General features: G+C 61.4%; 1 protein-coding gene across 1 annotated transcript; it reads left to right on the top strand.

Moving 5' to 3' along the window:
- The first annotated feature begins 1,309 nt into the window (after positions 1-1,309).
- LOC101555729 (keratin, type I cytoskeletal 42) lies at positions 1,310-9,550 on the top strand. Its single transcript, XM_004608958.3, has 8 exons — positions 1,310-1,777; positions 4,379-4,461; positions 4,620-4,776; positions 6,018-6,179; positions 7,056-7,181; positions 7,317-7,537; positions 9,293-9,339; positions 9,428-9,550. The coding sequence occupies exons 1-8, from the start codon at positions 1,310-1,312 to the stop codon at positions 9,523-9,525; spliced, it is 1,362 nt and encodes a 453-aa protein (XP_004609015.3). The 3' UTR covers positions 9,526-9,550.
- The last annotated feature ends 1,038 nt before the right edge of the window (positions 9,551-10,588 follow it).

The following is a 10,588-nucleotide window of genomic DNA, read 5'->3' as shown; positions in this document are numbered from 1 at the left end:
GCCCCTCCTGGGTGGGCGGGTGCAGGTGAAGACTGGGGCTTGACCTCACTTTCTGGAGTGCTTCTGTGTCCCCATCTTTAAGTGAGGAGAAGACAGTGGCCAGAGAGAGACACCCACTTTTCTGGGCTGGAAGTGCAGAGCTGCCCCAGCAGGAACATCCCTATGTGTGTGTGTGTGTGTATGTGTGTGTGTGTGTGTGTGTGTGTGTGTGTGTGTGTGTGTGTGTGTGTGTATGTGTGTGTGTGGGCCCTGGGCCCCGGGCCACCCATGCACCCCGCCCGGCCTGGGCCGCCTGCCCGGCCTGGCCCCAGCCCCGGAGCCCCCTCAGACGGCCGCATTGACGCCAGAGCCTGGCAGCACCTTAATCGTTAGCGCCGCTGAGATTAGGCTGCTAATCTCGGGCAGGGAGGCACTGGTGCCAGGGAGCGGGGTGGCCCTGGGGCCTGGATCCTGCTGCCCCTGCATCCCCCAACGTCCCTGCAGCCGCCCCGGAGGTCCCTCCCAGATGACTTTCTTTAGGTCAGGGGGAGAATCAGGGACGTCCCCAAGCTTCCGCCTCACTCTCTCCTCACCACTCGCGCCCTCCAGGGGCTCCCTAGGAGCCACCTCGCTGAACAAGGGAGGAAACTGAGGCTGAAGAATCGACTTCCTGACAGGCTCCAAGCTCCCTTGGTGGGAAGATCCAAAAGGATCCCCCAAACCCACCCGCCCACCAGACAACTCTGCCTCCCCCCACAGACTTGGGGAGGTCTCAGCAGATTGTGTGTGGAGTGTGTGTGTGTGTGTGTGTGTGTGTGTGTGTGTGGATGCCCCCCAGCCAGAGGGCATCAGCGGAGTGTATGTGTGTGTGCTGGGGTCTCCCTTAGAGCCCCATGGTTGGGCGGGAGGAGGTGTTACCCCGACCTCTCCACCCTCTCCATGGGGGCCTGACCGGTCTTGGGGCACCGGGCCTGTGCAGCCTTGTCCCAGGCCACTCACAGACCCCTCCCGGCCCCCCCAGGGATGAGCTCAGCCGCCTAATTGCGTCTGAGGGCTGAGAATCACCCTGGCCCGGGGCTGCTCTCCAACACCACCTTTGTTCGCAGCACACGTGCCTGGGCAGCTGGGAGGGCGGGGGGCACGGCCAGGGGCCACGAGTGTCCAGCCTGAGCCCCAGGCCCTGCGCGGCTGGGGAGCAAATTACATGGCTGGGGATTTTGGCTCTGACTTCAAGGGCCCCGGGGCCCAGCCCCGCTTTGGCCGGGCTATAAAGGGCCGTGGTGGTGCGGGGTCTCTGTCCACTCTGCCCCTGCTCTGGCCGGTGGCTGCCATGGCTGCCTCCAGCTCCAGCCTTCGCCACTTCTCCTCCTCCTCCAGCTCCGCCAAGGGCCTGTGTGCGCCTGGCGGTGGCTTTTCCCGGATGTCCTCTGTCCGCTTTGGGGGGGCCTGCCGGGCCCCCAGCCTCCTGGGAGCGGGTAGTTGTGGCAACATGTCCGTCACCTCGTCCCGCTTCTCAGCGGGCTTGGGAGGGGGTTACGGGGGCGGCTACACCTGCAACCTGGGTGGGGGCTTCGGCTCCAGCTCCGGCGTGTCGGATGCCCTGCTGGGCGGCGGGGAGAAGGCCACCATGCAGAACCTCAACGACCGCCTGGCCTCCTACCTGGACAAGGTGCACGCCCTGGAGGCGGCCAACGCGGACCTGGAGGTGAAGATCCACGACTGGTACCAGAAGGCGGGCCCCGGGCCGGCCCGCGACTACAGCCACTACTTCAAGACCATCGAGGAGCTGCGCGGCCAGGTGGGGTGCCCAGTTTGTTCTCTGGCCTCTCCGACTCGCTCCATTCCAACTTGGGACACTCGTGAGTGTTTCTCCTCCATCCTAGGTCTCCAGCCCTCCACCCTTCTTACCCATCCACCCGTCATCCATCTAACATCCACCCATCATCATCCATCCAATATCCACCCATCATCATCCATCCATCCATCCACCATCCATCCACATCCATCCATCATCCATCCATCATCCATCCACTCATCATCCCTCCATTTACCTATCTACCCATCCATTGTCTATCCAGTCATCCAACCCTCTACCCATCCATCCACCCATTCACCCGTCATCAATCCACCACTCACTCTCCTCCACCTCTTCACTCTCTCACTTGCTTTGGAACCCTGCCATGTGCAATGACTCCCTGGCCTGGCAGACTTCCTCTCTACAGGGAATTTCTCTCTTTACTGGGGGAGCACACTCGGGGGTGTCAGAACTGGCTTTGCGGGTATATGTCTGTGTGGGTCAGCCCAGGGAGACAATATGTCTCTTCACCAGTTCACTCCCCTCTGGGTGTGCTCTCTGACCACCTCACCTCTTCCAGGCAGTCTTCTGGATGGATAATGCTTGTATTTCACCTCCAGTTTGTGGGACCCCTTCAGGACTTTCAGGTTCAGTCTCCATTCTGTTCTTGGTGCTGTTTGCACTGAGTTCAGCACATTCTTGAGGTGCTTCTTGGAGTGGGCCCTTCCTCCTCCATAACAGTCCCTCAGGGTGGGAGGGAACATCCCTGAAAACACGGGGTGTTCTTCTTGGGTGGAGGGCCCCCAAGGGAGTATCTGTATCTTCCGTCACTGGAAGGATTTTTTTTTTTATGACTCTGGGATCAAACCCATATCCCTGCCCTCCAGGGGAAAGGGGTGCTGCTAGTCTGGTGGAGGGGTCTGTCCACACACAAACACATGGATATACATGCATGCATGCACATGGATACATATGCACACAACACACATATACACAGCAGACACATACACACATGCACATACATGCACACATGCACATACATACACACATGCACACACATGCATATACATGCACACATGCACACACATGCACATACATACACACATGCACACACATGCACATACATACACACATGCACATACATGCACATACATACATGCATACACATACACATACATGCACATACATGCATATACATACACATATACACATGCACTCATACACACATGCACACACCTACATATGCACACATATGCAGACACATGCACATACATGCATGTATACATATATACACATGCACACACATGCACACACATACATGCAGACATACATATGCACATACATACATGTGCAGAAATACACACACATACACAAATGCACACACATGCTCACATGCACACATACGCACATGCACACATGTACTCCTGCTAAGAGCCTGCCCTTGGCACTGCCCGTGTGGAGCCTGGGTCTGTGCATCACCCAGGCTGGTGAGTCTCGCTCTGGTGCAGCTCAGAGCCGGGAAGGGGTGAAGGAAGCCAAGAGCCTGGCCTGGAGGTGGGGCCAGTGCGGTCAGGTTGGCTCATCTCCAGGGGCAGAGCCGGGCCTGGGGCTGTGCTGTGAGGGGCTCTGCCCGCTCCTGCCCGGGCCCTTGCCGAGCAGGGAACCCCCGCAGCTTCCCCAGAAGCAGGCCCCGGGCCTGCCAGATCAGATAGTGCTGGCCCCGGTCTGGGCAGTGGGAGCCCAGGAGCCCGGCTGAGTCAGCACCCGGCTCCGGGGTCAGCCAGCATCGCACCACGGTTCCCAGTCGCCCCACGCCAGACCTCGCCCCTCTGAGTCACCCCCGCCTTGTTTCCACAGCTGACAGGGGCTCAGGGGACCTCGAGGGGTGCCACTCCGGGGCTCACCTGGCAATACCAACGAGCGTGCCGGGGCCCCCTCGCTGCCCCTCCCAGAGCACCCCCCCACCAGTCCCACGTTCTCACACCAATCACCCAGCTGTCCCCGTGGAAGAAGGAAAAGCTGGGCCCGTCACAGGCTCATTAGTTAGTTAGTGGCTTCATTAGGCAGATCTTCCCTCGAGGCTAACTTGGGTCAGCACTGTTGGAAGCTCCCAGAACAGCGCGGGCCTTGTCTCCCGGAGTCCACAGCGGAAAGACTCACACACACAGTCATAGAAGGAGAGGTCTGGGGAGAAGTGTTGTAAGTGGGGGAAGGGCAAGGAAGTGGGAGGAGGGGGGAGGGCTCAGTCAGGGAAGGAATCCAGGAGTGCTTTCTGGAGGAGGTGGCCAATGAACCAGGAGGGGACCTTAGGTGGTTTAGGGGGACTGAGGTCCATGCGTCTTGGGCAGTGACCCATGGTGGGAGAGTGGTACCTAAGGTTCCTATTCTGGGATCCTGGTACCTATGTCTGGGCATTGTGCCCCCTCCCTCTGTGGCCCACCCTCTTCAGAGTCTCTGGTAGCCCCTGGGGTTCCCAGTGAGATGCCCAACGGGGAGACCAGGGGTGCCTCATTCTGGCTCACACTCCAAAGGGCTGAAAGGGGTGCGGCAGCGTCTTCCTGGACCGTGAGGAGGTTTGTCCGCTGACCCCACTGTGTCCCCCAGATCCTGGCGGCCACCATTGACAACGCCAGCTTGGTGCTACAGATCGACAACGCCCGCCTGGCAGCCGATGACTTCCGCACCAAGTGTGTCTGCTCTGGGGGTCGCCCCGGGTGGGTGGGGGGCTGGCTGGCGGTGGCTGTGGTTCTGCCGTGAGGAGCCCAGAGCCCTGAGGGTACAAAAGAGGGGGATCGGCCTCCCTCCAGGGCACCCCATCACTCATGCTTCCATCCGGCCCTTCAAGGTTTGAGACGGAGCTGAACCTGCGCATGAGCGTGGAGGCCGACATCAATGGCCTGCGGCGGGTGCTGGACGAGCTGACCCTGGCTAGGGCTGACCTGGAGATGCAGATCGAGAGCCTGAAGGAGGAGCTGGCCTACATGCGCAAGAACCACGAGGAGGTGAGGGTGTGCGGGGGATGTGGGAGAAACGATCCCCCCACCTCCGCCCCGCACAAGGAGGCTGGGGACCCCCCATCTCCCCGGGGCTGGGTCCAGACTCTTGGGAGACTCAGAAGGGCCCTGGGTGGGATCCAGAGCTCCTTCCCCCGTTCCATGAAGCCCAGCCCACTGCCTGGCGACGGTTAACTCGTGGAGGAGCGAACCTGTGTGAGCACCGGGCCAGGAACATGCATGCTAATTACAGTAATGAATTATTAAAGTGATAGTCATTACATCCAGGAACACGGCACGTTACCGGTGATTCACGGGCATGACCTCAGCTGATACCAGCAACCCCGCGGTGGCAGGACACTGCTCCTCTCCCCATGGGGAAGGGTTGGGGGTGCAGACTTTCAGGGGTTCAGTAAAGCTGCACCGGGGGCCCCTCTCCGGCCTGTTGACCCGTGCCCAAGCCCAGGTCCCATCCCACCTCCTCTGCCTCGCCCACCTCTTTGCTGGAGTTCTGAGTCCCAGAGCATCCAGGGCTGGAGCCAGGAATGGGGTCTGCAGCCTTGTGAGGTTGGGGTGGGGGGGACTAGTGAGCCCTATAGTTCCTTCCTGCACCCACCTCTGTGCTGACCCGAGCTGGGGGACCCTCATGGGAGCCCACAGAGAAGGTCTCTTGTGTGGAGTGACCCCCAGCCAGTTCATGTCTCTTTCCCCTTTTCTGGTTTTGTTTTGTTTTTGAGCCTCACTGAGTGGGGCTGGGTTGGAAGGACGGGGGGGTGGGTGGGGGGTGGGGGTGGTGGCTCTTCCCAGCTCTGCAATCAGGGCCCACCCCTGCTGGCACAGGGGGAGCATGTGGTGGTGCTGGCGGGGATGGAACTCAGGCACGCAGAGCATGGCCTCAGCCCCTGGCATCCTCTCTCTGGCTCAGGAGGGTTGGCTCGACCATACTGACGGGCTGTGTGCTGGGGTCGTGAGAGTGGTACAGGAGCGCGTTCCGGCACGCTCTTGCCATGCTGGGCTCCTGCTGCCTCTCCTGCCTCCATACCCAGGGAGGGTGGTGGTGGAGGGCAGCCCTCCACAACCCTGCAGGACTGAGATGGGATGAGACCTATTCTCTTATCAGGCTGAGGGGCTGCTGGCCCCGGGAGTGTCTGTATGACTGTGTCTCTGTCTGTCTCCTGTGTCTCAGGTCTGTGTGTGTGTGTGTGTGTGTGTGTGTGTGACCCTTGTTCTCCTTTGCCCCACCCCCCCAGGAGATGAACTCCCTCCGTGGCCAGACCGGTGGAGACGTCAGTGTGGAGATGGACGCTGCTCCCGGCGTGGACCTGAGCCGCATCCTGAACGAGATGCGTGATCAGTACGAGCAGATGGCCGAGAAGAACCGCAAGGACGCCGAGGACTGGTTCTTCAGCAAGGTGGGTGGCCGTGGGGAGCAGGTGTGCCCACGTGTGCCAGCCTGCACTGGGTGGTGGAAAACCTGTTGCTCTGTGGGCCTTCCCAGCTGGAAGGGCCTCTGGAAACCAATGGGCCCAGCCCCTCCTGCCAGCTGTCGATGATGAGGCCTGGTGCCAGTCTCCGTGGCCTGTAGGCCGTGGTACGCGTGTCGTTGTGTGTGTTCGGGGGCAGAAATCAAGCACTTAGAAGCTTCCTGGGGGCTGGAGCGATAGCACAGTGGGTAGGGCATTTCCCTTGCTCGCGGCTGATGCGGGTTCAATTCCCAGCATCCCATATGTTCCTCCGAGCACTGGCAGGAGTAATTCCTGAGTGCAAAGCCAGGAGTAACCCCTGAGCAGGGCTGGGTGTGACCCAAAATGGAAAAAAAAAATGAAAGCTTCCTGGACATTCCCAGTGCCTGGGGCAGAGGGAATGGGGGTACAGTGCTTTTCATTTTTTTTAGGGGGGAGCACACCCGATGGTGCTCAGGGCTTACTCCTAGCTCTGCACTCAGGGATCACTATTGGCTGGGCTTGGGGGACTATATGGGATGCCAGGGATCGAACCTGGGTCGGCCGCAGGCAAGGTCAGCGCCCTCCTCACTCTGCTATCGCTCCCTGGTGCCGTGTTTTGAGCTCGGTCTTAGGAATGAATAGAAACGACAGTGAAGCCGGGTGACCTGTGCTGAGTTCCCGCATGGGGGCAGAGGGTGTCAGTGGGGTCCCGCGGCAGACAGGGAGGGGTCTGGAGGAAGTGGGTGTGGCAGGGAGCTGATCAGGGCTCAGGAGTGGCCCCTGTCCTCAGTCCACCTCGTCCTCAAGCCTCTGGCAGCCCTTAGCTCGCCCCCTGCCTTGCAGACGGAGGAGCTGAACCGCGAGGTGGCCACCAGCACGGAGGCACTGCAGAGCGGCCGTTCGGAGATCACGGAGCTGCGCCGCTCGGTCCAGAACCTGGAGATCGAGCTGCAGTCCCAGCTCAGCATGGTAGGGACCCCAGCCCCTCCCTGCCCCAGCCCGCAGGGAGCTCCCCCACCTCTGGGAGGGAGAGCTGCAGCGGGGAAGGGTCCCTGCTCGCTCGCTCGCTCAGTCCCACCTGGCCCGCCACATCTCTGCCTGCAGAAAGCCTCCCTGGAGGGCAGCCTGGAGGAGACCAAGGGCCGCTACTGCATGCAGCTGTCCCAGATCCAGGGGCTCATCGGCAACGTGGAGGAGCAGCTGGCCCAGCTGCGCTGCGAGATGGAGCAGCAGAGCCAGGAGTACCAGATCCTGCTGGACGTGAAGTCGCGGCTGGAGCAGGAGATCGCCACGTACCGCCGCCTGCTGGAGGGCGAGGACGCCCAGTGAGTGGGGGCTTGTGGGGGTGGGGCCCGGCTGCCCTCCCCCTCCGGGAGGACACGGGAGTGCAGGGTGGAGGGAAGGCTGAGGACACGGGCTGGGGGCTACCTGGGAGGCCGAGGACAAGCCGTGCATTTGGGGACTCCCCAGAGTGGGCCCTCCGGAACCTCCCGGTGGTTTTTAATGCAGTTTTGGGAGATGCTTTCCTCTTTTTCTAAAAAATTATTATTATTATTATTATTATTATTATTATTATTATTATTATGCTTTTTGGGTCACACCCGGTGATGCACAGGGGTTACTCCTGGCTCTGCACTCAGGAATTACTCCTGGTGGTGCTCAGGGGACCCTATGAGATGCTGTGAACCGAACCCAGGCTGACTGCGTACAAGGCAAACGCCCTACCCTCTGTGCTATCGCTTCAGTTCCCTATTATTATTATTATTATTAATGTTTGGGCCACACTCGGCAGTGTTCAGAGCTTACTCTTGGGTCTGCACTCAAGGACCACTTCTGGGGGGGCATATGGGGTGCCAGGCATTGAACCTGAGCTGGCGGCGTGCAAGGCGAGTGCCCTCCCCACTGCTCTAGTGCTCTGGCTCCAGGAGATACTTTCCGTGTGTTCACTTAAAGAAGGAACTTTGGCTGGGGAGGTAAGTCCGTGGTAAAAGGGTGTGCTTGCAAGCTGGTGATGAGGGGACTGGTTCCCACCATCGAACACAAACACACAACAGCAACGGCAACAATAGTAATAATAATAGGGCTGGAGGGATAGCACAGCAGGTAGGGTGTTTGCCTTGCATGCGGCAGTCCAGGGTTCGATTCTTCCGTCCCTCTCGGAGAGACTGGCAAGCTACCGAGAGTATCTTGCCCACATGGCAGAGCCTGACAAGCTACCCGTGGCATATTCGATATGCCAAAAACATAACAAAAATCTCACAATGGAGATGTTGCTGGTGCCCACTCGAGCAAATCGATGAGCAACGGGATGACAGTGATACAGTGACAGATTTCTAGCAGGGCACTACCTGCATTCGTTCCTGTAAAGGGGCCGGCAGCCACAGAAGGTGGGAGCCCCCGCCGTAGCTGGTGCAGACCCCGGCAAGGGCGGGAGCGTGCAGAGGAGGCCTCCTCAGGCCCATCTAGACGTTTCCTCCTGGCTGTGGGGGCAGGAGCAGCTCCCGCGGGGGCTGGAGGAGCAGCAGAGGGAGGCTGGCTGCTGATGTGGTGTTATCACATGCCCGTGCGTGGGGGCGTCGGGACGCCACGGCGGTGAGGGGGAGCGATGACCCGGTGTCTGGCCCCGGTGACTGTCCGGAGAGACGCCGTGCCTGGGCTGGGAGCCGGGTGGGCGGCCTGTGCAGTGGGTGTGGAGGGGGCAGGTTTCGGGGCTGAGAAGGTGCTTTGTGGGACCAGGGCGGGTGCTCTCTGGCCCCGGGTGACCCTCACGGGGCCCTGGCATCCATCCAGGCTGCTCTCCTGCATGCGTGCCTGGGGCGTCCGGGCGAGCCCTGCAGGACACGGAACCCGGGGCTCTGTGGCTCCTTGGTTAGCCGCAGGACCACAGGGCTGGGCTGGGCTGGCCCCTTCCTTCTTCCTGCCGTGGGGCGGGCCGTGCCCTCTGACCCTGTGGCTGCCCTTGTGTCCCTGACACTTCTCTGTCCTGACCCGGGGCTCCCCAGCAGACCCCCTCCCAGCAGGGCTCCCTGGGGTGCTGGTACCCCCCGGGCTGACTCCCCCACCCCCACCTCCTTCCACAGTCTGGCCGGCCAATACTCCTCCCTGGTGTCACAGCCCAGCCGGGAAGGTAAGTGCCGCCTCACCCAGCCCAGTGGGGAGGGGGCAGGGGACCCTCCCCCGTGGGAGACTGAGACCCCTGTGCTCCTCTACCCCAGCCTCGGTGACCAGCCGCCAGGTGCGCACCATCGTGGAGGAGGTCCAGGATGGCAAGGTGGTCTCGTCCCGAGAGCAGGTGCACCGCTCTACCCACTGAGCCTCCCGGCCAAGGGGCAGCTGCAGCCGCCTCTGCACCCAGCTGGCCAGCGCCGGCTCTCTGGACAGCCCCTCTGCTCCCCGCCAACAGTGCTGCCTTCCTGTCACTGCTTCCTACAGCCCCTCTCGAGGGAGCCCCCCAGAGCCTGTCCCCGTGACACCGTCATTAAAGCTTTGCCTGGAGTCCAGGGTGTGGTCTGGTCACTGACGTGGGGCTGGGGGAGTCTGTGGAGTGTCTGTCTGGGGTGAGGGGGTGCTTCTCCCCTGTCCACCTGTTCTCAATGCTCCGTACATGAGGGAAGGAGTTTCAGGGTGGAGGGACGGGGCAGCCCTGCTCTGGGCGGGTGTTTGTACAAGCTGCTGGTGGTTCCGGCTGGCGGTGAGTCCCAGGACCCACACACCCCCCTTCCGGAGAACTCCAGCCTGGGGTGCCGGGGATCAAGCAGGAGGGCTGGGCAGGGGGGCTTTCCGAGTCGCCGTCCAGGCAGGCCGGGGAGGTGGTGGCGGCGGCCCAGCTGGGTCCCGGAAACCAGACCGGCTCTGCCCGACTCTGCCCGGCTCTGCCCGGCTCGGGGGGTGTGCGTGGGGCGGGGTGAGTGAGCGTGGGGGGCGTCCTGTTTGCTTTGGTGGCTTGGCAGCCGCAGGGCGATTGGGGAACTCTCTCAGCTGCTGGCAGGGGCTGTCCGGGCCTGCCTGGGGAGCCCAGGGCACCGGCAGTCTGAGACGCGACCACATTCCGCCCAGCGCGCCTTTGGGGACCCTGGGACCTGGGGCTGGGGCGGGAACGGGGCTGGGGACACACGTCAGGGGACGGGGTGGGGCCTCTGGGAGAGGCTGGGGGTGTCGGCTGGTGCTCAGAAAAGTTTCTAAGATTTCCGGCTGACTGGGCCTGAGGTGTGGGCTCCACCTTGCCTCTAGGCCTCTTGGGGTACAGCCGTGTGTGTGTGTGTGTGTGTGTGTGTGTGTGTGTGTGTGTGTAGCTAAGGATGTGGAGCAGGTGTGTCCCTCACAGTCTTCCGCTCTCCTTGGGTCTAGCTGCCCCGTCCCACCCCCAAGTTCTGGAG

This window comes from Sorex araneus, chromosome 3 (genome assembly GCF_027595985.1).
Source record: "Sorex araneus isolate mSorAra2 chromosome 3, mSorAra2.pri, whole genome shotgun sequence".
NCBI lineage: Eukaryota > Metazoa > Chordata > Mammalia > Eulipotyphla > Soricidae > Sorex > Sorex araneus.
This window is presented reverse-complemented; position numbering and strand designations above follow the sequence as displayed.

Coding starts and splice junctions, on each gene's coding strand:
- LOC101555729 (XM_004608958.3), top strand. CDS start 1,310: ATGGCTGCCTCCAGCTCCAGCCTTCGCCACTTCTCCTCCTCCTCCAGC. Junction 4,777..6,017: donor TGCGCAAGAACCACGAGGAG/GTGAGGGTGTGC, acceptor CCACCCCCCCAG/GAGATGAACTCCCTCCGTGG. Junction 7,182..7,316: donor TGCAGTCCCAGCTCAGCATG/GTAGGGACCCCA, acceptor CTCTGCCTGCAG/AAAGCCTCCCTGGAGGGCAG.